This window comes from Cuculus canorus, chromosome 2 (assembly GCF_017976375.1).
Source record: "Cuculus canorus isolate bCucCan1 chromosome 2, bCucCan1.pri, whole genome shotgun sequence".
Lineage (NCBI taxonomy): Eukaryota > Metazoa > Chordata > Aves > Cuculiformes > Cuculidae > Cuculus > Cuculus canorus.
In genome coordinates, this window is record NC_071402.1 from 149586007 (window position 1) to 149613119 (window position 27113).

The 27113-nt window shown below is 39.6% G+C and overlaps 1 protein-coding gene across 5 annotated transcripts in view; it reads left to right on the forward strand.

The window, feature by feature from the left end:
* DIP2C (disco interacting protein 2 homolog C) overlaps nucleotides 1-27113 on the forward strand; it is a 326524-nt gene that overhangs the window by 155551 nt on the left and 143860 nt on the right. For 3 of the 5 annotated variants that reach the window (XM_054058185.1, XM_054058183.1, XM_054058184.1), the window contains exons 2-3: nucleotides 19969-20040; nucleotides 22608-22775. In XM_054058185.1, coding sequence (XP_053914160.1) covers nucleotides 19969-20040; nucleotides 22608-22775 — 240 coding nt within the window. The remainder of the gene's footprint in view (nucleotides 1-19968; nucleotides 20041-22607; nucleotides 22776-27113) is intronic. The other 2 variants (XM_054058186.1, XM_054058187.1) reach the window with 1 other exon arrangement.

A 27113-nucleotide genomic window follows, 5' to 3' on the forward strand; every position in this document is an offset into this window, starting at 1 on the left:
GGATTTGCTCTTCATCCTATACAAAACAAAACATGAATGAACTAGTAATGATGTGCAACCAACCTTGTCAGACCTACAGAAGAGCATTGTCAGGTGTTAATAAAAAAACCAAACATAAAGATGAGAAAAAAAAATCTGTGTCAGCCTCTGTACTTAAAAAAAAAAGATGTACAATCTCTGTCCAGCCAAATTCAACCTACATTTTATAAGCTGTCTTGTTTGCATGTGTGGAACTAACTGTTTGCATAGCCTGGTGACCTATGAAAGCAAGAAAGAGGGAATGCAGGATCCATTTAATCATCAGAAAGAAAGGAAAACATTCTTAGGAATCTGTGTTTCTTTAAAAGATAATTTAATAGGATGGGTAACATACCAGCTGGAGATTTGCATTCAGTTCTCTTCACTGCCATGGACTGCCTACATGACTTTTAGCATGTCACACTTATTTTATTTCCTCATGTACTAAAATAACTAGACGAGGAGATGATGCTATGATATTGTTGATAATCACTTACTGCTTTAGGTGGAAATATTTAAATGAGCCATTGCCACTGTCTTGCATAGAAAAGCAATGAAAATGATCCTCCACTCTGGCCTCAAATGGAAGGAGACAAGGGCTGCTGCATATCAAACACCTCGTCTAAGTGATAGATGGGTAGATGGATGTGTTGAGCCTATAATTTCCATGGATTTTGCAATATGTGGGTGGTATATGCTTTAAGAAACAATTTCGTCAGAACTCCATCCCTGTGGCATTTAGCAGGACCTATGTATGCATGCAAATACAAAAAGGAGAAATACTTTCTGTATTAGTTGCTTTAGGAAGGCAAAATCTCAGATGCCATTGCTTTTGTAGTCACCCTTTTGTAGTCTTGCTGTCTGAAATGAATATTTATCTGTAATTATTTGTAGTGTCATTCCCTCCTTTAAGAATTATTTTAATTTTTTTTTTTTTTTTTTTAAATTTATATTTCCTCTAAATTGCCCTGCTTGTTCTCTGGAGCAGCTGAAGGAAGTTGTATTTAAAATGGTGATTTGATATCTGTTTTCCTATGGTTGGTTGTCAAAGAGGTAGGACTTCGGGGATAAATTATCTTCTTTGTTTTTCTTATGAGGTAAAATCATGAATAGCATGTCAAAGCCTTCTGCACGTGCAACCAGGAGTTCCTTGCATGAATTAGTGAAGTGTGTGGAAATGCCTTTTCTCTATCTAATGTTTCAGTTTTATTTCACATTTAATAATTCTCTGTTTGCATCCATCTTGAGTGCTGAGTGTAACCTGGAGAAAAGACTTCCTTTTTTAATAAAGCAGGGAAGGTAAATTTGGGCACTTGGGTCACGCCATGGTAAAATTGGGGTGTAAATCTTAGTATTTGCTTTGGAACTGGAACTGCAGTAGTAGATTCTAGTTTTCAGAAAGAATAACATATAAAATTTATAGAGAGATTTGCATAGGAAAACTCATTCATATCACCAATTTAAGTCACATTTTTCAAGCACACTAGCATTTACTTCTGAGAGCAAATTACAGATGCAAGTAACTACATAGCACTGCACTGAAAACTGAGTCAGTTCTGTGATTGCTGCTTGCAAAAAACAGAGGCTGTAGCTGAAAAAAGAGGAAATGTAATACTAAATTAGGTTTGTATAAATGAGAACACATCCAGCATTGGTGTTGTCCACAGTAAAATTGTTATTAAAGCTTTGAAACCTTTTGAATTTTCATGAACAAAGGAGAAGTGTTGTTTGCTGAGGTTCAGAGATCTTCAGTCCATCTCCCTCACTCTGTTGAGCTCTCTACCCATGCAGCTCATTTTTCTCAGTCAGAAGCAAAGACTTCATTCTCTGCCTGGCATTTAAGTTTAAGAAGGGAGCAGCAGCATTCTGCTCTTAATATCTTTCAGATTGAGCAGTTTAGCAGTGCTTGGAGTACAGTGGCACTACAGACCGAAGGCGATTGCTGCCTGTAGCTGAAAGAGAACAGTTTGAGATTAAAAGGAGGAGCTATAGGTAGTTTAAATGCCATTTGAGCCACAAGGGTACATTTGGGTTCTCTCTGCCACCCCCTTCCTTACCAGCCTAGAACATAAGGTAGTTTTGTTCTATTTTTAAGTTAACTATGGCTCTATATTTTAGGTTTTCTCAAGGTCTAACAACTGTAGCAGAGACTTTCCATTATTATTTTACTATTTCCATTTATTCTAAATAATATGTTCATTTATTGTTATTTATGTACTTACTTTTTAATACAATAAATATGTGATGGAATATATAAAAACATATATAAAATATTTGTATAAAAATTCCAGTATTATATTGCTTTTCACTGTTATGAGATAGGAAATGCAGCACATAGCTTTCCAGGAGGCTACAGCCCAAGTTTTACCAGCTTCTCTAAGTTCTGTATTGGTGGAGTAGCCTGGTAAGTAAGTAGCCCACTTATCTGAAGATCCTTCTAGGACTTACTAGTTAAGGAGGTTTGATGGAAGCTCGTCAGACACCCTACATGGGAGCAACACCTGGTGAATCCATCTGTGAAGATTCACCAGTGGATTAGCCATTCCTTGGGATTGACGCGTGAGGAGACGAAACTGCCAAGGCTTCTGTTTTAGGAGGACGGATGAGGAGGAGAAAGGCTCAAAAGGCAGTCACGTCACTGAGGTTTGGCTTTGTGGGGAAACTTCTTGGTTGAAAGCAGTTCTTGCCTGCTGGTTTGGATGTCGAAGTCTGACTCCTGTGTAGTAATAACACCACTACGACACAGGGGAGGCTCCCGCAGAGACCTGGCAAATTCTGAGGTAAAAGCAGTGTCATTTTTTGTCTGACAAAGAGAAAAGTTCAAGAAGAAAGGACTCCACTGTAAAGTTGTTCTGAGGAAACTGCACTGAATTGATGCTTACAAGAAAGGGGATCCTTATCTCACTTCTTTCCCTGGCTGGTGTCTTATCGTAGAATTGTAGAATGTCCTGAGTTGGAAGGGACCCACAAGGATCATCGAGGCCAACTCCTGTCCCTGCACAGGACAATCCCCAAATTCATACCGTGTGTCTGAGGACACTGTCCAAATGCTTCTTGAATATTGTTAGGCTTGGCACCATTACTGCTTCCCTAGGGAGCCTGTTCCAGTGCTCCACCATCCTCTAGGTGAAGAACCTTTTCCTAATATCCAACCTAAACCATACCCCGGCACATCTTCCTGCCTCTCCCTCATGTCCTATCATTGGTCACCAGAGAAGAGTTCAGCGTCTGCTCCTCCTCTTTCCCTTGTGAGGAAGCAGTAAACTGTGATGAGGCTTCCCCTCAGTCTCCTCTCCTCCAGGCTGAATCCAGTCTTCCTGATCTCCTATGCTTATACTAGAAAGAGGTTAAGACCTCTTGATATACTCTGTGAGTGGAAAGAGAGCAGGTGCTACTGCCATACATCTGATCTTCTTTACATACACAGATAGGAGTGAACCATGGCCTTGGTATACCTGGAAGAAATATGGACTTGTCTTTCGTTATGTTGAGTCCATGACAAAAGTAATTTTTGTGAAAAAAAATTGTCATTTTTCTCCAACATCTTCACTGATGTGTTAAGACTTAATCCAATCACTTTTTTGATTAGGTGACCATAAGACAAATAAGCTGAGCTGCCTTTTTTTCCTATAATTTCTTCATACATATGTATGCAAAGTGTAAGTTCTGAAACAAGCCATTATACAGCACCTGACTTTGCAGAAATTTGTGATTTTTAAAGGGCTGTTTGCAATACCGCTTGCAGAGGTTAAAGAGTAAAAATGTATACACAACCTGATTTATAAAACTCAGGGCAAGTATGTTTTTTCATAGTGGAGGTACAAATGTGCTGTTTGTTATTATGAATTATTTATATTATGGTGGTACTTAAAAGCTGCAGAGAAAAGTGCTCTTCCAGGCTCCGTGTGACCTAATATGTCTCTGACAGTCCACCTGAAAGTGCAGAATGGATCAGCACTAAACCGTGATAGTTCCATGGTCTGAAGAAGTCAGTCTCAGTTTTGTAAATTAATAATTTAGCAGAAAGGTATTTCAGTGTTTGTTCCTGGGAGCTTTACAGAAGCCATTTTTGGCAGGCAGGAACTTAACCTAATACAAACATTGTAGTCAATATATTTTTTTTTTACATTTTAGACCTGCATCCTTGTTAATGCTCCTTCCCTTGGTCAGCCGTTACCAGCAGTGGGCCACTGGAAGGTAAAAGTACCTACAGAGCTACTTCTCAATCCACCCAAATTTTCCAAAGCACCAGCCAGTCTTACCTGCATGTGCCTGCAATATGCACATAATCACAACCCTGGTTGCAGCTTTAGTATTCTTTAGTATTTTGAGCCTTTTCAGCATTTACAAGTCCAAAGAGTTAATGATTTTATGTTGTAGCATAATTTTGTGCAAAAGGAATCTCAGAAGCCTTTTCGTAAGACAAATACTTAAATACCAGTGCAAATGGAAGTTGAAAAATTAAGGACTGAGAGATTTTGGGAATTTATTCTGTCTGTTTACTGAGGTATTAATTTCACATTGTTGCTCGTTGATATAACATTTGCATTTGAGGTTTTTACAACGATCCTGTATTTATGCAGAACTTTTATATAGGAGTAACCATGTCTAAAGAAACCAGCAAATATTTTTGAGTGTAGAGGGTTGGCTGTATTGCTTTTTAGATTTAGATGGAAACTGTTCTGGGAATGTTTCTTCCAGCTTCTTAAATAAGAAATAATTTGATAGCCACTGGGGAAAAGATGTGCTGTTGGTTTGTTTTGGACTGCTACATTGCCCTCTTTATCTTTGGCTCTCAAGTCTCTCTTGTTTCAGTCCCCAGTATGATATACATTGTGTGTGCACACGTGTGTGTGTGTGTATATATAGATATATATAGAGAGATATATTTATTTACATACTTTTTGCATTAAGAAACTGTATGTGCTTATCAGATTTAAAATCAGAGGATATGAAGATACTTAGAAATATTTATACGTTAGCCACCACGTTAACACTTTTTGGAGAGAAATTGTAGGGAAGGGGTTAGTAAGAGTGTGGTGCATGCAGTGTTATTATTGTTGCTGAAAGATTTGGAACAGAATCCTAATAAGAAAGAAGAGGAAAAGGGATTCGTTATTTTATTAGCTAAATTCTTCTTTCCAACTTTGAGGAAGACAAAATGTGTCTTTATCCCTGCTGATTCTTCAACCCTCTTATTCTGCTGTTTGTAATGTTTTCAGTTGACAGAGACATAGGCTGAAGTGGATGTTCTGACCACTCTGCTGCAGTCCAGAGAGATTTTTTGGGTAGCATTATATTTGACTGAAAAGAACCAAAGAAGTTGTGCCATCCTAGAGAAAAAATAGTTTTTACATGAGAGCCCTTCAAAGTCAGAACTATGCAGCCAAGGAAAAGAGAAGGGGAAATAAAAAGCAGAAAACAACAATCAACTAATAGAAAAACTCAGTCCTGTTGACAACATAATTATCAGTGGTCCTAAAATCACAAGCTTCATAAAGACAGCTTTTATTAATATAGAAGTATATGTAATACAGAATTAAATAATACATGTAATATTATACATTTTATAGGAATAATTTTGTTTTTATTTGGATGTGTGAAGTACTCCAAATGTGTTCTGTGTGGGATCTGTGTATTGGGATGAGTAATCTTTATTTTACTTTTAAAGCTTTGGCTTTGGACTGCCTGAGTCAACCTTACTATAAAATCATACATGTCGGTTTTTCTCAGTTTAATGTAGCCATTTAGTGCTTTTGGGAGCTGATAATATGTCGTGGAAACTCACTCTGGTATAAAGGTTTATAGTCACAGTTTTTCAGATGGAAACAGTCAAGTCGAAAGAAAGATGGGAGCATGAGAGCCAGTAGTTGGGGCAGGTGGGCATTGCTGTGCAGGGCCGTCGGCTGGGAGCCATGGACTGGGAGAACTGGGAAACGCTGGGCTGGAGCATTGTGTCGAGTGCTTCTCCCTGTGCTACTCACTGCCTTGCCTTACCTGCGAGGGAACTGGCCTGTTGCTGTGATAGCAGGATAAGAATGATGAATGGCATGGAAAAAATCTGTGTCTAAAGCGTGTTGAAAATCTGGAATTAATTACCTTGCAAAGAGCCAAACGAGGAGGAGCTGACAAAAGTGTGTCAGATAATGAATGCTGCAGAGAAGGTATGTCATGAACTTTTCATGGCAGAGGGTAGGGTGATATTTAATTAACTTAAAAGTTGGCAAATTCACACCAAGTTTAATTACACTGTGGAATTAATTCTTCATTGAAAGTTATCAAGGCCACGACTTCAGCAACATTCAAAGTGCGATTCCAGTTCTATCTGGGCAGCAAAAGGTACTCTGAGCTGTGGCAGTGAATTCCAGAAGGCTTTCGTAACAGAGTGCTCTGAGGTTTAGGTGAGTCTCTAACAACTTTTGATCAAATAACACTGTGAGGAGAAGGAAGATAGATTGTTTACATTTTCCGTTTCAAACGTTCTAACTTAACCTGTCATCTAATTAACTGTAAGTGATGAAGAACATGAAAGAGCTTTGGAAGGGATCCAGTGTGACCATTCCTGTGTTTCTTAAACTCTTCCAGCCATAAAAGTTAATTACTTACTGTGCAAACATCCAAAGTATGACTTTGTTAGAGAGTAGAAAAAATCATTGTTTGTCTTCTGGAAGATACAAAGGTGCTGTATCTTCCCATCTTACAAGTACAGGTCTTCAGATGCCTCTTACTATTTTATTTATGTAAATAGGGTGGGAATCACCTCTTAGTTAATGAAATTATCTAGATTCTAGTTGTGCTGTCCACATTTGAGTTATAATAGTGAAGACTGTAGTGAAAATGGACATTCTCAGATGGGGCATAGGATTTGCGGTGCTACCATAAGAAATTATACAGTAGTGGTGACATCAGATGAAAACCATGAAGCATTCCTATGAGGGCCAGACAGTAAAACTTCCAGACTGCGTGCAGAAGGAAGGATTCATGAGATCTGATGTCAGCCTCAGCCTTGGAAAGCCTTAGCTGGACAGCAGCTGATCCATGATGATGTTAGGATGAGCAGTATCTGAGATTGCAGATGATTAATAAAGGTAAATTAGAAAAAGATGATGAGCCTTGCCAATGTTAAACAGCAAAGAGGTGATTAAAGACCATTTCAATGCAGCTCTAGAGTCATCAGTTCTGAGTGTGACTGGCCAGTGCTCAAGTAGTGGGTGGACACCTGGATGTGAACATCCATGACCTGGGGCAGAGCTGAGCAGCTGATGATTTGTGAGGCAGGAAGGATTGAAGATCACTGAAAATGTGATTCTGACACAGCTGTGCAGCATCAGAGCACACTGAAAAGCAGAAGAGATGAACGAGTAAAATATTAAATCTAGAAAAGCAATCAGCAGAAGAAAATAAAAGCTTGGGTTGTGCCTAGTATTTCAAGATCACCTTACCAAGGTAATTACTTTACCAAGCATCACTCGGGCCACCATCTGGTCTGATTCCTGTGCTTATAGTTAGAGGAGATATGTTTGGGTGGATGGGGCTGTTTGTGTAGGACAGCAAGCAAAGGTATAACTTCAGCTGATAATTCATCTATGACTTTGTGAGGTTTAAGTTGTCCACACATGCTAGGCACTCAGATCAGCAGTGCTTGGGGGCCAAACAGATGCTTGAAGACACAACTGCAGGACTAAGAATCTTGGACTTAAGTGTATAAGTTCAAAGGCTGATAGCTGATATGTGTATGTTGGTCACATGCATTGCTGTCCCAAACAACTGATGTGTGTGTGCTATCCGAATTATGCTGAAAAGTCAGTGTCTGTATATTTACAAGACGTTGTAAATCTTGCCTTAATTCTTACGTTCTTAATTTCTTAAAAGATGGCTACCTTCCCAGGCTCTGCTCATCCTATTTCCCAGCTAGGACTTAATAACAGAGTGTTAAATGAAGTCTCTTGTTGCTTTTCTGCATGTTAAGTAGTCTTTATTGGCACTTCTAAAGTATAGCCGTATTGTCACTGTAAAAACAAATGGACTGATGACTTTTCTAATATATGTTATTGGAAGAAAAGAAAATGTTCGCACATCTGGCTTACCACAGCAAGTGTCTGTGTCTTGATCAAGAGTAGCTGAAAGCTGGAAATGGAGAAAAATAAGAAGGCTGAGAATATGGAGATCTAGTTTTCCAACTGTGTAGAAGTATGTGCCTCAAACCTAGCAGAAACTTGCGGATTTTCAAGTGCAGTATTTCACAGGCACTGGAGGGTAATGCCTCCTATGAGAACAGCTGCTGCGTGCTAACATCAATATAAGCTGTCACATTAGGTCTATAATAATGTCACAGACCTTTAGGAGCCTTTGGAGGTGCTACAGCAGGGAAAAAATGGAATTGTCAAATTTTGTGAAAGGTATGGAGAGAAGGGATATTGATTGTGTCTTGAGGTAATTGAAGGTATGCAATTTTTTTCCTTTAGAGTTGTTTTGCAGGCTTAAGAGAGTAGGATCTGAGTCAGCCTTTGGGTAATAGAAGTCCTTGAGTCAAAGGATGCATATTTTCAGTGCTTCATAGACACGTTGCCCACATACCAGTAGAACAGCGAGCTGCTTTTGGGCTTCTCTGTTCTTTGAGTAACTTGCTTGGAATTGAGTTGAGTAACCAGATGATGTTAATTCATCTTGCTGTTTGAGGTCCTTCTGGAACAAAGTGGGAAAATGACATGCATACCTTTCAGGTTATTTCTTTTAAGAGTGGAATTTCAGTACTTTGTTCATGCAGAAATTAGGCTAGCGACAGTTTTCAAATGCAGTTTTTTACATAGAAAAGATTAAGTGTTCTGGGTACCTTATTGACGCGTATTGCAGTTCACGTATTGTGGATGCCTTTAAATAGCTGTTCATTTTATTGTATCTGGCTGTTGGATCAGATAAGCTGTCAACAAAATGTATTTTAAAATATCAACCTAAATTGCATTTGCAGGTTGTAAAATAAGGATTAATTATTTTGATTTCTTGAGACCAGAGACAGATTTCATTTACTCTGCATTACCAGGACAGGCATATTTTAATATTTATAGTTGGAGATAGATCAATTTGTTCTCCACACATTTTCCTTAGTTTTGAGGCCCAGATTTGGTTAGAAAGCAGAACTCTGTTTTCTTTCTTATGAAATTAATTGCGATGACTGTTTAGTTATCTCAGGTTAGTAGGAAAATATATATGTCTAGGAATTGTGCAGTTTGGGAAGCCTTTATCTCTTTTAGAAACAGTGTGGATGGTCACTCATATACTGATAACAATAGGAGAAAAACAAGAAGCAACTAAGGGAACTGGGGTTGTTTGATCTAGAGAAAAGGAGGCTGAGGGAGGACCTTATCACTGTCTACAGCTACCTGAAAGGAGGTTGTAGAGAGGTGGGGGTTGGTCTCTTCTCCCAAGTGACAGGTGATGGGACATGGCGATTGGACTGTGCGATATTTAGAGGAAATCTTGATTAGATCCATAACATGCAGCTGAATGTTAACTCTCTCTGTATCTAAGTTGTAAGTGCTTTTCTGCTCAGTGAAACCATGTGCCCACGTAAAATAACATTAGGGTCCATCACAGATATGCTAGCCAGAACAGAATTGAAAACCAAGCAGAAATACTTTAGAAGGAGGTATGATTTGGGGAAATTTAGGTGATGTATTCTGTGCTTTGGGCCATCTGTAGCATGTCTTCCAAAATACAACTGGAGATAAAGCTTTCATTTAATGCATGTTTTAGAGCACATAATACTAAACTCTTCCTCCTCCAGAGACTTGAAGCTACTTCTCACCTCTTAAGTAAATACGTAGATAACCACCTTTCAAAGGATATTCTAAGAAGGGAACTCTAAGTAGTTTTATTTTGCACAGAATAGTTAAAAATCTGCTGATACAGGCAAAGATGTAAACAAATGCTTCATGTTATAGAGTGCTCGTCACTCAAAGGAAGAGTCTTCACATTGATCTGCTGTTCTTGCATATCAGGACACTGGTCTGGGTGTTTGAGGAGGTCATTCATTTTTGTATGCTTTTTAAATGAATATGTTTGTATACTTCAGATTTTTTTTTTAAGAAACTGAATTATTTTACTCTTGTTTGGAAGCTTGAAAAAAGAACCATAGTTACTGGTGACTAGAATGGAGGCAGCAAGGCTGTGGACTAGGTTGTTGGGAGAGCTGCTTAATACATCTTGTAGATGTATTCAGGCTTTCTGGAGCATCACATAGCATGGTTCACATGCCTATTCTCGGGCTTATTCTCGGGCACTCTGCGCTTATGATAGGATTGTGTTTAAACTGTTGGAAATACGAAAGAAGATGATGGATATATCAGGCATTTATGGGCAATAGGTATTTATGATTCTGGAACACTGATGATGAAGTTTGTGATTGAGAGGGTTGAATTGAAAGCAGTAGGAAGCAACTTATTAACTAACTTAGTAAATTAAGCGCTAGCATTTCAGCACAAAAATGTGACTATTGTCATGGAAGACACTATGTTCCCTTCATAAATGATTATTTTATTTTTTATTCTTCAAAATTATATGTGTTGTGTAACAAAACATGGTGTACTAAAATGGTAGACCAGATTACTGAGCTCCTTGATCTCCTAAGCCATACATTTTTAAAGACATTATGGTCACTCAGTGCAGCCATTACGGTAATTCAAGTCCCTGTTCACAACTACTTACAACTCCTCAATACTCTTCCACAACCATTAGCAAGCGGGCTTATAATTGTTTGAAAAAAAGTGTTCCTGCTTCAGTTTCCCCGGTGGGTGTTAAGAAATCTGGGCTTTTCTGCATCCAGCTGTCAAAGTATGTGAAAATTTGCATTTGCATGAAGGGGTTTTTTTTGCCCAGAAGAGGTTCTATTTTTACAAAAATCGTGGGAAGAGATTTGGACATTTTGGCATTCTAATACTGTAGTACAACTGCTCTAAATACCTATTTTTTAAATCAACATAATGTCTTTAACCCACATTACACTAAAATAAAATTATTTTAGATAATGCTGAAACTCTTCTATTATTGGCTAGCGAAACTGATCTCAAACACAAAAGCTTTATGGTTAACCCAAATCAAAAGAGAGAAAGTTGCAATATATCAGGTAAAAGCTGCTCTTTTTTTTTTTTTTTTCTCAGCATAGGAAAATAGAAGTTCCAGATTTCTGTTCTGAATTAAAATTTGTGAAGAGCTCTGCAGTCATACTGTGGTGCATCAAAATACTGGAAGCAAAATTATAGATGGCAGACTTAGAATCTGTTGCTTTTTAGAAGACTTGCATTCTCTTCCAAGGAGATATAATCCATTTGTACTTTTTTGGTTAAACTTAGTAATGGCCCAAGTAGTGAAAAAATAAATACTTAAAAATACAAGGTCAAAAGCAGGAGAGTTATTTTCATAGGCTGCTTCCTAGAGAAGCAAAAAAAAAAATCCCTATTAATCAATTTATCATTTTACTCTGATAATGTAGGTTTTTCCTTTTGGAAAGCGTAGCTATATTTTTCTGCCCAAAGGAATGCTTACAGCCTGGTTCATATAATGTATTTTTTATTTTGTTTCGTACATCTATTATATGTTACTTCTTCAGGATTCCTTCTCCTCTTGTGTTTTTTTTTTTTTCAAGACATTTTCAGGGCTAGGGCTGGGAAAAAAATCGGGACACACATTTGTTCAGTACCGAGCACAGTACAGCATTTATGGAAATGTCTTATTTGCTCTGAACTGTGAATTCCAAATAATGATAAGTGGAATTACTGCTGTAATTATCTTTCTTCAGGGAACGTTTCTAACTTGAAATATAAAGCCTGTCTATTAAATAACATTTATCAGGAATGTTTCCTTAGGCATACTTTTCAGAATTGTGTTTTATTTTTATCTTGAGCAAGATCTGACTCTCTATAATTTCTGTTAGAGACAGAGAGAATAACTAGAACAGGCAAATGCTTCATAGGCAAGAGGAAAGCAAGTGGAGAGATGAAAGATGAGCTTCCAGCAGCTGCGAAAAGGATATACACTTCAAGGGTGCCCTATGAGCCTTATAAAGCAATAAAGGAAGGAAAACAATGTTATGAAGGGTCCCAACAGCCATAAAATTCCAAAAATGGCGAGGATTGCTTTCATTATATAAAGCGTTCGTTAAAGGTTTAAATAATGAAATAAACGCTTGACACTGAGAATGGAAACCTTCACTGTTCAACTAGACTGTTTACTTTACAATAATCCAAGCCATAAAAGTAGTACCACACAAATCCTCTATTCTGGAGGAGCTCGGGGATGCCCGAGGACCACACAGTTCTCCAGCTTCAAAGGCGCAGGGTCTCCACCAGCGCGCCTGGCTGCTGGCCCCATGCCGCTGGCAGCCGCTGCTGGTGCTCAGCCCAGCGGAACGGTAGAAAGTCTGAGTCAGAAAATCCCCGGGATTGTTTTTGTTGGCTTCAATTAGGTGTTTCAGGGTTCTTTCTTCAGGAGATTTTTTGCTTTCTTCTTCCTTTTGAAGCCCAGAAGTACTGGAAAAATGTGCTGAAGACTTTGGGACCAGAAACTCATGAGTGGGGAAACTCATTAAGGGTTTCAAGGTAGAGATACTAAAAGATGTCTTCTATGTAAAATTATTTACTATTCACTTACTTGGTTTCGAACTGTAGAATTGGAATTAAAATTAAGAACTTAGCAGATTGTACAGCAAAGATCTATCTATCGAAAGAATGGGAAGAAAGTATTTATTTTGAACAGGAATACTTTTAGAATTCAAAAGACCTTGTATCTGTTATTTTAGCAGTGCTAATAGAGTTTATCTTATCGGTTAATAGCATAATGTGTTTAAATATTTTTTCCTGAATTAGAAGCCACTTTAGAAAACATTATAAGCTGTAAAGTACACATGGAGCACTCTTCCTTATTTGTCATTGAAATTCAGCCATTTTCTGCTTTGCTTGCAACATACAGGAACAAAATGTATCCTTGGGGAAAAAGAAGAATTCAGCTATATGTGGGTAAAATTATCATGGAAACCTTTAAGCTACAGCTAACTCTCCTGGAAGGCACTTGAGCAGTACAGTAATTTCTGATATTGTTTGCAGTAAAAATGTGGGATCCCATTAATTTTTATGCCCAGTGCCACAGTTTGTTTCTTTGTCTGAGTTCTGAGGAATTTTCTAAGCTGCTACTGAGGTTAAACGTCATTTTAAAAAGACATTGGAAAAGAAAATGGCTCCCGATATATATTTTTGTGTTCGTGTACGTGTTACATGAGATCTATTTGTGCAGTTTTGACATCTCTGTACTTGCACCATGCAAAATGCAATCCTTTGTCTCTCGGCATATTTTTGGGCGACCAGACAGGGAGACTGTCTGCATCATGAGTGGGAGAAGTAAATGAGTCACAGTTCTCCTCATGTGGAGCTTTGTTTCATTCAAATCCCTCTTGCCAAGATGCTGATACTGAATTTGAGTCATCAGCAATAAACAAATCATACAGAAAATTGAATCTTTAGAAGGCAGAAAATTATGGGCAAAGGAAAGGTGTCACTGACAAGCTCTCCGTTAGCCTGTGTTTGAGAAGAGTTACTGATTACATTATTTAGCGTGGTGGATTTTTCTGTAAGTGCCTTAAACTAATTCAAAGTCCCAGTCTGAAATTTCATTTCAAAACATCCATGTGTAGTGAAACGCAGTAGTATCACTCAGGCCGCGAGATCACTGAACATGAAATTGAGTTTTCACTGCACTAAACAAGGTGATTGTAGTCCCTGGTTTTATCATTAGCTTTGCACCTGTTCTGCGTCCTAAAAGGCTGGGATCAGTAAGAAGTATTGGCATCTTCCAGAAAAAAGGAAAGAACTAGTGAAAGTTATCTTGGGTTAGGTTTGGTTTAGGTTTTTTTTTTTCCTGTAGAATGTAATTATCTTTTGCTTGGGTAAGTTTACTTCAGATGTCATGGTAGCAGTCCATCAGGACTGGGTATGTTTATGTTCTGGAAGTGGTAGTAGATCAGCTAATATATATTTCAATTGGAAGGGGAAGTTTTATACTATATTGACTTTAAGTGATTTACTTTCATGAAGTAGCACAGCACCTTATTTGTCTATGGTGCTAGCATTTCTAACCACTCTCAGCTTTTAAAGTGTAAGTTATTTAAAGACAGGTGGTAATATACAAGTATTTTTCAAATGGAAGTATTTTCACAATTAATAACCTTCCCCTCAACAAAATACTAAGCGGTCAATAACTAAAATATGCCTTTTTATTCTTTTCATTTTAAGGTGTAATTCCATGACCCATCTAGGGTGTGACATATAAATGGATGCAGCTGACTTACGGAGGGACAGGGATAGGATAATGGGAATGATGTCAGCATTTGTGAGCATGTCTTAGTCCTCAAAATGCCTTGTGCGGTGTGGAGAATCCCAAGGGACTCTCTGTTACCTGGAGTTCCTTCCTCCTTTGTGATGAGCTGTCGTTATGTTGCTCTGACCTGCCTCCCCAGGCTTTGCCCCATTGTCTTTGTAAGGAGGCAAAACCCCAACACTGTTGAAGGAAAGAGAAAAAATACAATAAATTTTCAAAGAAAATGGAGGGTATAAAGCAAACAGAAGCAGTTGTGGTGAGCATAGTCGAATGGACTTACACTACAGCGCAGCTTTGCTAAATATAGCTACAACATACTTGTTGATTGTGAGCGCCAATGTAGTAGAGCATTGCCATCTGCAACTCTGGAAGCTGCAGAAACAGAGGGACAGAGCACAAATAAAGAGATGGGAACAGGATTATGCAGCGCCCGAGCCTTGGTCCTATACTTACTCAAACGGGCAAACTTCTTCCTTGGAGGGCTGGATGGTCTTCCATTTGTGCTGTCGCTTTTATTGCACAAGTGACATTTTCCTTCTTCTGCCCCAAAGGACCCTGGAAAATTAGAAATAAGTGAACTTTTTTTTGTGGAAAGAGTATCAGTGTCCTGCATGCCTGTTGTTCAGCAGTCCTTGACGGTCAATTTTAAATGTGGATGGTGAAAAGATCAGGGTAAAATTTACTAGCTTTTCACTGTTGATTACTGTTGGCTTTGCTCTCCCCACTGACCCCTGGATGCTGTACCCTTCACGGTGTACATCTGTGGCCCTTCAGTAGTGGAAACCTGTCAGATTCACTGTGGAGGTGAGGAGAAAAAGAGCAACATGTCCAGAGGAAAAAGACATGAGGGAAAGGTGGTATGAGTAGGAAGCTGAAAACATTGACTGCAATGAAGTGAATGCAGCCTGGGAGGAAGGGAATAAGGGGGAGGAGGAGGTGGTCCTGGGGACCAGCTGTGGGATGAAGCTGGGAAGCAGCAGTGCAGGGCAGAACACTTGGGAGCAGAGCCAAGGCCAGGAGATGGAGCAAGAGCCAAGGAGGGAGTCAGGCAGGCAGAGCAGAGGTCTGCAGGGAGCTTCTTGACAGAGGTGCCAGCATTCAGCTGCCTGACGTTACGTGATGGTGTCTTGTCCCACCTGTCCCCAAAGCTCCCTGCAGCCATGTACTCTTTCTGCTCCTACATGCCCATTGTGCTGGAGTCTTTTCATCATCCCTTCATCCATGGCCTGGCCTTTTTCCTATAATCCGCTGCTAGTCTTGTCCTGTGCTTGTACCAGCTTGCCTCCCAGAGCTGCTCTGTGCAGCACTGCAGTGTGGCTCAGAAATGCCACGCAGAAGGAGGCAAAGGTGTCATTGGAAGACCATCTAGAGAGTGTTGCAGTGAAGAGGTCTAAATTTGCAGGGGCTTTGAAGGTATGCTCGTGTAGTAAATAAAAACCCAATATATGCATCTGCATAAAAGACATTGTGGGTGAGACCTTTTTCCCCTTCTGTCTTCGGAGGCAGATTGTGAATGCAGGCAACAAAGTCCTGAGAGTCTTCTGGCTTTTCAAGAGAAGAGTTAATTAAAACCAAAACGGTAGCGTAAATCCTGTATTCTTAAGGCAAGGAAGTATAGTTCATGTAATCCTGTTGATGTTCTCCAAAAGGTGAGGCTAAATTCAGTAGGGCACTGTGGAAAAGTATGATCTAGGTGGGTCTTACTGAAAAGGGTTTTGTTCTTTGTATGGTACCTGTTAAATTATTGCATTAATTTGCAAAGGAAAAAGGACATAGACCAAATGGTGTGTTTAAAAACTGAGTGAATGGTAATTTGTGGTAGGAGCAGCATTTAAGCTCATGTAACTTTTGGTGACCTGTGTCTAGTATATATTAGGAGTTCAACAGAGCGTTGAAATGCAATAGTTTTGTATAAATTATAACAATATTTTAATGGTTAATCAGTTATTACTTATATTCTGAAGTCAGTCTACCTGAAAAAATACAAGTTAATACAAATGCTGTTAAACCTGATAAATAAAGCATGATACTTCCCCAGACTACATGGTACAACTGATCCTTCCATCTCAGAATGGTAGTAGTGATGCTACAATGAAAATTTTCGTGATTTTATATTTTTCTTCTTCATGTTTTTAGATTTGTTTACCAGGGCAATGTTTGATTATAGAAAGATTAGTGATAATTATAAATGAATTTGCTATTAGCTCTTGGAAGCTGAAATATTTTCGTATTAAATTGTCTCAAAAAATTATTTTCTTGGTGATTTTTTTGATGGAGACAGTGATCTGGCAAAGGGGTCACCATCGTTTCTTCTCAGCATAATTCCTTTATGCGGTGTGCTTCAAAAGAGTGAATCTGAATACAAATTTGAATGAAAACTTGTTATTGACAGGAGATAACACTTGATATTTGTCTTTCCCATGTTGGTGTCAACAAAATCGCTTGTTCTGTGCATTTTCATCCATTAAAGACAGTATAGGTTTAGAAACTAGCGTAAGGAACATATATTGCAGGAATCATAGATTTGTAGAGTCATAGAATAGTTTGGGTTGGAAGGGACCTTAAAGATCATCCAGTTCCAACCCCCCTGCCATGGGCAGGGACATCCCACTAGATCAGGCTGCCCAAGGCCCCATCCAACCTGGCCTTGAACACCTCCAGGGATGGGGCATCAACAATTTCCTTGGGTAACCTGTGCCAGTGTCTCACCACCCTCATAGTGAAGAAATTCTTCCTAATGTCTAGTCTAAATCTGCCCCTCTGCATTTTGTACCTGTTACCCCTGGTCCTGTCCCCACAAGCCTTTATGAATAGTCCCTCTCCAGCTTTCCTGTAGCCCCTTTCAGGTACTGGAAGGTCGCTATAAGATCTCCTCTGAGCCTTCTCCAGGCTGAACAAGCCCAACTCTCTCAGCCTGTCCTCATAGGGAAGGTGCTCCAGCCCTCTGATCATCTTTGTAGCCCTCCTCTGGACCCGTTCCAACAGTTCCACATCCTTCTTATGCTGAGGATTCCAGAACTGGACACAATATTCCAGATGAGGTCTCACAAGAGAGGAATAGAGGGTCAGAATCCCCCCCCTCGCCCTGCTGGCTACGCTTCTTTTGATGCAGCCCAGGATACGGTTGGCCTTCTGGGCTGCGAGAACACATTGCCAGCTCATGTCGAGCTTCTCACCAACCAGCACCCCCAAGTCCTTCTCTGCAGGGCTGCTCTCAAGCACATCATCCCCCATTGTGTACTGAAAATGGGGATTGCCCTGACCCAAGTGCAGGACCTTACACTTGGCCTTGTTGAATCTTGTGAGGTTCTCAGAGGCCCACTTCTCCAATAGGTGTAGGTTGCACAAGCAGTGCCTAGAATGTTTAGCTTGAGGTATCAGTTTGCATGTGCAGATAGTACTCTGTGTGTGTAAGAGTAATCAGTAGTTAAGTACCTGCTGTTAATAGTTTCCTATTTAAAATGGCGTTGTGAACTTGTGCATATGACTATGAAGATGTGGGATCTCTCTGTTCTCCTTTAAGAGTAATAGTAAATTAATAAAATCAACCTTTTATTCAAATTAAGATGTGTCTGGAATAAATAAGAATTTGACATTAATGAACATAGGAAATCAAAGATAATTAGTTTAGCAAATCTTTAAAATAAAAATTCGTTCACATTTTATGATTTTCAAGCAGAAATAAACACCTTTTTTTCATTAGAACATTTTAATGAAGTGGTGTCTATAGTTAGTGTCTGGTTTGTGAGAAGCTGAAGATTACAGTGGCTCCTTTCACTGGTTTGAACACATGCTAGAAGTCTTCAAAATGGGAAGAAATGTGCTTGAAGAGTCAGTGGGTTTGAACTTTAGAGCTTAGGTCCCTCTTTCCAAGTCTGCCACTTCTTCACTTGGTAAATATGGGACAGATATAATTCGAGGTGCCTCACTCTCACTTTCCTCATTTAAAACCTCAAATGTTTGAGCTGACTTCTTTTGTAAAGCAATTTGAGATATGGTTGCAAAGAGGATAGGTGTTATTTTAAGCACCATCATTTAACCAGGGGTGAGAGGTTGGCTCAGGACACCAGCAGAGAGGCTTGGAGAATTTTGCCTCCTTATTCCTTATTGGAACCATCCCCAAGAAGAGGTCTTTCATCAAGGAACAACATTTGAAGGTGTTTTCGTGTAATATTGATTTGAGACCAACCCACAGGAAGCTCTCTCTATACTTTGGTGCTAATTTAGCATCCACTTACAGGAGTGGCTGGGATTGAAATGCATGTGCAGTCCTCTTGGCAAACGGTCTCCTTAGGTGAAGGTTGAATATAGGGATGGAAGAATATGAACAGATGCGCGTTGCTCTGTCTAGCTGAAGATCACTGCCAAAGCTCCACTTCTTTGTGACTTCTGCCCTCCTAAGCCCTCAATCTTTTCCAAGTCCAGTGTTGCAAGTGAACTTCAACTGCATGATGAGTGTCACAGTAGTAGATACGCTTATTGAAAGGGTAGGGAATATTGGTGTTATTGCAAAAATCTTATAATTGTAAGACCTATCACTCTTTTTAGCATCTGAAGTAGCTTGTACTGAATTTAATACATACGTATATGTGTGGGCACATGTGTTGACACATTTGGAAAAAATAATCTGGGTATTTGAATTATATTTGAACAAGTATTTTTACTGTTAGAGGTAGATCTTAGACCTCCAGAGCCAGGACTGTATTGCAACTTCAGTGCCAAACTTCTCCTGAACTCTTAATGAGACTAAAAGTATGGTTTTTTTCAACTTATCTAGTTATCAATCACTTTCTTTTAGAAAAACTTTTAAATAAAAATATTTTTTTTGTCCTTACATTAAAAAACAGTTACCTGAGGAAACTGCAGACACAGTGAATGGTCATAGTAATTGAATTTAAGAAATGAAAATGTTTTTCTTTATTTTTTTTTGAGATTTAATTGGGAAGTCAGGTGAAGAATCTTTATCCTGCAATTTTCTGGTGAATCTGTGGTAGATATATTTTGATTTGGTTTTGTTCCTCTCAGGTGAAGAATCTTTATCCTACAATTTTCTGGTGAATCTGTGGTAGATATATTTTGATTTGGTTTTGTTCCTCTCAGCACTGTTTAGAAATCAGCTAAAACATTTATATTGCAGAAATGATAAAGCAGCAGTTTCAAGTCCTTTGTGCCTTGCATGCTTGATTAGAAAAATCCCATTAATGATAAAAAATGCTAATCAGCGATGTGTTTTGCCAGCCACCACAGGCCCACACACTCTGTATAATCCATTGTTTATTAACCTAATGAAGGCCATTGTAGCTTTTGCAAGCATGTGTGAGAGCATCTCAAAATGGGTTTAAAATTCAGTGCCACTGGACTCTGGTGCTGGAATAAATCGAGGCTGGGTATTTACTTGTCAAAATGGCTCTGGCGTAAATGAGTGTTTTCTGGGTGGAATGATCATAAGGTGCTTTTCATTTGTTCACTATAATTGTCAAGACAGACAAACAGTGCGGTGGTGGCTAAGCTGATGGTGCTGCCATTAAGCTGTTAGACACTGTCTTTATCCACATCTTATTGATTTTCCTTTTCTTTTCTTGGCAGGTGACATCACACAGAAAGGATATGAAAAGAAGCGATCAAAATTAATTGGGGCCTACCTGCCACAGCCTCCTGGTACGTGTATCCGTGCTTGCGATATATGAAGATGTCAAGTGTACTGTTAGTTGCCACAGTAAAAATCTGCATCTCTGAAGAAGTACATGTGGCAGAAACAAAGCTATTGTTATGCAGAAAAAGCTTATTCCATCCATTTTATGTATATTTATTTATATATATATATATATGTTGCTTTGATGTGTGTGTACATTTTTTACATACCTTGCTGTGGGTTTGGCAATCATGTCTGGAAAACAAAATCAGCTTACACTCATTAGAGAAGCATTGTTAAAAGTAATGCAAAATACAGAGGAAAATGTGATGTTCTAACTCATTATGACCTCAGCCAAGTAAAGCTTTCTGAACAGAGGTGTACACAAGAGCGGATGAGAACCTTGAAGCTTTCTACCTTCCTCCATTTCTGGATTTCCTGTACAAATCTCCTGTTTGAAAACACTAGAGAGAGCAGCAACATCCCCAGAGTTCAGCTTGTCTTATAATGTGTGGGCAACCAATCCTCTACAGATACATGGTCTCAGCATTGAGGGATGGGTTGCATGTACTTGTCCAGAAGGTGTAAAAGTACCTTCAAATCAAATTTAATAATTTATTACTTCATTGAAATGATTTTTTATATATATATATAATAACTCTTCAGAGTTCTTTCACTCTTCTGGGGCACTGCATGGTGAAGTTGAATATGTAGTTGTAGGTGTTAATGTAGGCCTCTACTTTGTATTGGCCTCAGAGGAGCATGCCCCATACAGTTGTGGCATCTCACTTACTTTACAGAGCCTCCACTTGGGCTTAGCTGCCCTCTAAGCCATGTTTTCATTGCAGGACTGAGAACTAGTTTCCTCTTTTCACAAAACCATGCCTTTATGGTTGTGTTGATAATTTTCTATTCAGACTGCTCGTGTGTGGAGGCACTGCCTTGTTCTCTCTTTTTCAGGTGTATATATAGGTAGATCCATAGCAGAGTGGTATTTTGTGCCTTTGGATTTCACTTGGTCTGCTGCACTGACGGGAACTCCACAAAAGAGATCAGTGTTACAGACACCTCCATTTTCTGAAGTGATACAGCCTGACTTGAGGGTGTCTGTGAAATTTCCTAACCATTGGGAGCCATTAGAGAATGAAACAAATCAAATCAACAGAATTACAATACCAGAGGTGCAATTATTAAATTTCTGGATATTTATTGGTCTAGCCAGACTGTCAGACATACAGTACCCTTCATAGTGTGTTCTCATGAGACTTAGTTAGGTTTACTGAGTTATGGAGAGGCTGTTGCCTCACAGTAATCTTCAACACAGCGATCCAGTTGGTACTTGTTTATACATTTAGTTGTGCCTTTTTTAATTTCACACAAGAAAAAAAAAAGCTCTTTCTCCAGAAAGTCTTCTGATCAAACTTCATCTGTGGATGAAACTGCAGTGGATTCATCATGCATGTAATGATGAAAAAAAGATGGAGAACCATCTGAGGTTTATCTTCTGAGGTCTCTGTTGTGATATTAAAGTTTTCCACTGTAAGGAGAAGCAGAGGTATTTCTGTAAGACAGTCCTATAGTGGGGTCTGTTCAATAATTTGAAGAGGTCATGTCTGAAGGAGTAGTTGATTATAAGCTGTTTTAAAGGTGGGACAAAATGGAGTGAACATTTTCTGTTCTACCACTTCCCAGAAAATCCTACATTGGGAATGTGGAACATGAATGAGTGAAGGAAGATTGTGATAAGATGAAGAGGAATAGTATTGAAATACTGTCAACTATTTTCTTGTATGTACATCAAGCTCTATCATTTAGCTGATGGCTAGATGAATTATTTTATTATAGTGGAAGACACTGCTTCTACTGTATGAAAGTATTTTCCTCCAGGAACTGGTAACTATTTGTGCTTGGGTCTTTGCTGTCTTCGTACTTCTTGTTTGTTTTGTTGTGTTACCTTTTGGACAAAACTTGAAACAGTTCAGTTTGATATTCTCCCTCTAAGATTTCATTCATCTGAATGACTTAAGGTCCCTGGTCACTAGGAAGGAGGAGATGAATCCTTTCCAAGAAGAAATAGGATAACAAAACAGATGCTGCCTTTTGTAAGCCTCTGTTAATATCGGAGCAATTACATACATGACCAATTAGTCATTTAGTTTTTTTGTTTTGATGGGGAACTGCAAGAATTTATAAGCTTTGACTGTCTTGGATCTTGCAATTAAAAGGGAATTGATGTTTCAGAGATACTTTTAAACAGTGTGGAATGGACATGGCTCTTGCACTGGGGTTGGAGGCATTGAGGAAGGGCAGGGATTTGTATTCTGTGATGACATTCAACAAACTAAAGGAAATCCAAAGGCAGTTCCCCTCTGTCGGGACACTCAGTCCTCTCACTGCACCTTTGCTAACATTATTAACGCCCATGTTGGCAGAGTGGAACATTGACCTGCGTTGGCTCCATGAGTGTCCTGTGGTGTCTGTGCGTGCGTGTGCGTGTGTGCTCTACTGCATGGGGGCAGCAGCTCCATTCGTTGCTGTAACAAATGTAAAAAAACTAAACGTGAATTAATTAGTTTTTTTCAACTTGTTACAGCAGCGAATGGAGCTGCCGCGGTACGGTGTAGACTGCAACACAGTGAAGGAGCTGCCAGAAGAATGCTCCGCACTGCCAACATTGGTGTCTGTGACATCCGGGAAGCGGCCGCTAGAGAGAGAGCAGCCAGCACAGCAGGAAACCGGCCTCTCTTTTATTTTCGTTTTGGTGAGCACAATGAATGTATCTTTTCCAGTGCATATCTGTCTGTAACCGTGCCTCATCTGGAAGCCTCTGGTAGACACCTACATCAATATGATAGACTAGGAGCTGCTAGTGACAAGGCAGGACAACCAAAGGACAACATCTGGAAGGCCGTTACCGACTTTTATCTGCCTAAGAGTGAAGCGATGGGAAAGGAGAAGTCCTTCTTAGTAACATCTGAACATGTTAATGTCTCTTAGCTTCCATACTGTGGATACTCTGGAGAAGGTTTCATACAATAAGCTGGTGAAACACAGGAAGGTGTGTGTTTCTAATTCCCTTTTTGTCATGGCCTTTTTACAGGGCTCTGGATAGGTCCAAGCCTACCAGAATCCAGAGGAAGCTGTAAAAATCTAAGCACCCCTAATTCTATGCTATTTTCAAGTAGGGAAAATAACTCCACTGACATCCAACCATTCAGAAACAGACTGACTTTTAGGAACAGGCAGCAGGCTGGTAGAGCAGATTGGAAGGAGAACAGCCTAAAGGTCTACGTGGCTACAGCATGGACAGGCAAAGCATGGCCCCAGCCATGCCTGGACAGCCATGCCCTTCTGCAGATATCCATCCTGCCTTCTGAGAGTGACCTCTGGCTGGTGGCAGGCAGTCTGCTCCTATTCCCTGGGTTTGTAGCAAGGCTGCAGAGAATTCACAGCCTCTCAAGACACCACATTTTTTCTTGCCAACTATGTGGACACATGGAGAACACTGCAGTCTTGCCTATGTGCTTGTCCACACCCCCAGGATTTGCAGTTCTGTCAAGACAAGATGTACCTGTAAAAAGATGATCCTTTTGAGATACCCCTCCCTGATCATTTTGAAACCAATTTGCCATAATGCTATAGAGGAGATCCATATTGGATTCTGACCATGGTGTTTGTATTCCTCCTCTAAGTTAGGTTCTCTTAGTCTGACATGATTAACTTGCTCTGCCCAAGATTTCTGTGAAATGGGAATGATATAATTTAAATTGTAGTTTCAGATTTAACAGAATGAATTATATGAAACCATGTGTGTGCTAAATGTAGGCACCAAAAGGGTTGGCTACGTATATCTGTAAACACACACGTATTTATCTATCTCTTGATCTATACCAGTGGTCTTTTTGTTGCGCTCGTTTGGATACCATCATTTAGAAAGGGAGAGCTATTACTTTTCAGGAATGGGTATCATCCTAATCCAAAAGGGCAGGCTTGAGGTGCATACTATGCCCAGTGATGTGGGGGTTCACTCCCTTATTTTGACAGGAGAAGCCCAGAGGGTATGTTGTCACATATGCTGTACAGCAAACGTGCAGTGAGCCTGACACACAACGGGCGTGCTAGATCTGCTGCACATTTGCAAGTTGACTCTGCAGTGCATGCACAAGAAGTCTGACACATCCAGATGTTGCACAGACTGCACATATGCAAAGGACATTTGTACTGTTCCAGCCAGGCTGTCGAACATCCAGAAATCCGGAACGGATATACCGCATTTGGCAGTGTTAATGGGAGAAGGGGTAGGGGGAGCCCCCTATTTCTTTCCCATTAAATCTCCACCTGCTTTAACTTAGAGAGACGAAAGTATATCTTTGTTTTGTCAAAACGCTTTCTCAGGATGTCAGTCTGTGGCTGGAGATGTTCTGTGCACAGAATAGTTTTTCTTCACTTAGCATGCTCTTATGTCAGACATCTGAAAACAATAGGGAATCTGGACTTTTACATCTGCACGTATATCCCAGTCTCTCTTGTGCTGTGACCTTTCTCTTGCTGCCTCTGTAGAGAAGCCCTAACAGCCAAGAGCTGAAAGAATAACCACTTAAACAGGCATTTATTTCAGAATATCTTTCTGAAGATTATCTTGATTAAATTAGTCAGTTCTGGGTAAGATAACATGTGGACAGCTGCATGCACACTATTAAAAGAAACCATCCATAGAAGAAAAATAACTGAATTACCTGCATTCCCCATAAGCTGTGTTTTTGCCCAATTTGCTTCCAGTCTTTTGCCAGGAAATTTGATTATTCATTCACAGAACAGAGACGATGTTGTTCTCAATTCAGCCTTGCTTCTAACAGCTTAGACATGGGCTGTTCATTCTCTCTTAATCAACTACTGTGTCTACACTAGATTACTTTCTGTAATGTCCCATCATTGGTACAACCAGTGTAGCTCTATTTGTAGCGTAACCATATAGACCAGTCACCAATGCTTTATTCACTGTGGCTAAAAAACCTGTGAGATGTGTTTTTTAAAAGGCATCTGCTGCTCCTTTTACAGGCCTGGAGGCAGATTACTGCCTCTCCCGCAGCTGAAGCCCCAACAGCACCAGCATGGGGAGATGGCAAGCTACACAGTACAGAAAAGATAATCATAGAATCGTAGAATGGTTTGAGTTGGAATGGGCCTTTAAGTATCATCTAGTTCCAACCCCTCTGCCATGGGCAGGGACATCCCACTAAATCAGGCTGCCCAAGGCCCCATCCAGCCTGGCCTTGAACATCTCTAGGGATGGGGCATCCATGACTTCACTGGGCAACCTGTGCCAGTGCTTCACCAACCCTCACAGTAAAAAATTTCTTACAATTTCATTTTCTCTTCCACAGACATTATATGGATTGCAAAGATTGTAAAGAAATATTTAAACAAAGCTTGATTTGGAACTGAACACCCACCCCCTCCCCATGTGTTCAGTTTATTAATAACGATTATTCCTATCACATCTGCCTTCCTAATTCTTAAAGATCTTATCAAGGAATAACCATGATGAGGCATTTCAAAACGTATCTGTAGGCTGAGAATGTGGATCTCATTGAAAGGCATATGCAACTTGTGGACACATTTCTGAAAACAGTGTGACAGATGTTTCACAGATGAGAAACTACGGCGCAGAGATGAATGCGTAGTAATTCTTGTTTTTTTAAAAAAGGATTTTTGCTTTGAATTGGTGAATGCCTTGCAGAGCAAAGTTTGGCTAAAAGGGGAGGTTTTGAAAGCATGTAAGAACTACCCCTTGGTGCCATCACTTAAAGCGTGGTGCTTACTGCTTGGCTTTTGCCCTGCTGAATGATGGCCCATTTATTATTTTACACACTCTTTGTTTTATGATGGCACCTCTGTTTCCTATCCTGCAGTAAAACTTCATAATACCAAACCTTATTCAACCACAGAGCAAAAGGTATCATTATTCAAAGGCTTTACACCCTAATAGTAAAGACAAAAAAAGTTTGCAAGGGAAGAAATGAGTACATGATGAAATCAGTTAGTAATGTGGGCAGTGGTTTCAGCACTCAGCATGAGTTTTTTGGGGAGATGATATTTTTAGTACACATCAGAGTCGGGGTGTTTATCAAAGAATTTGAAGAATTTCAGCAAAATATCCATTGATGTTCATGGAGAGCATCTGTGAAACATAAGAGCATAGGAGGAAACATGAAGATGTTTATCTAAAAATCTGACAAATGGATGAGAAAAGATGGCTTACTCAGAGATGAGCAATGGAGAGTAGAAAGGAGAGTTACCACTGAGGGCCTTGAAACAAAGCTTGCATGTGCTGGAGCAGAGGAACTGGAGACAGTGGAAGCATGTGAAGACCTCTGTGCTGCTGTCAAAATGTGAAACTGCTGGAATTCGCACCACTATCTGGATGGACAGGTGTGCAGCAAATTTATTTTATTGAAAACTGAAAGAAGGATGTTAAACTGCTGGCAAAGTAGGCTGACCAGTGCATTGTTGAATGTGTTTGCTGTGTGGACAGATGGACTTTTCCTATATACTGTCCCCAAGTAGTCTTCTAATGTTACACTGATACAGTGGGTCTATGTAGGCAGAAAGGGATGTCAGAGCTCGCATGTGAATTGCAGCTGTCATGTGATGTCTGCTATTGCTGAGATAATGGGGAGAAAAAAGAAGCCCACTTTAGCCATGCCAAGCTTGAACTGAAGGCTTAATGCTTGCAAGGAAATGCTGGATGGCAAAACTGAGATTGTAATAAGAAGATTGATTTGAAGTATGTATGTGCATTGTTTGAAATCAGAAGCAAGTGCAGGAGTAAGTGTGGAAGCTCACCTGTGAAGGAAAGATTGTTAATTAAAAATATGTAATCAGGAATTTCATTTTCTCCAGATGTATCTAACACAAAGTGGCTCCACTTTCCTGACTATCTTCAGTTAGGAGTATTGCATTTTAAATCTCCTTTGGCTTAATCAGTGAATTCATTGCTTAAATGTACATTTGGTGGGAAGAGTGAAATGCCACGCTAAGTAACAAGTTCCATGGGGATGGTGTGACATTTAACCTGTTTACAAAATGCACAGTGTGT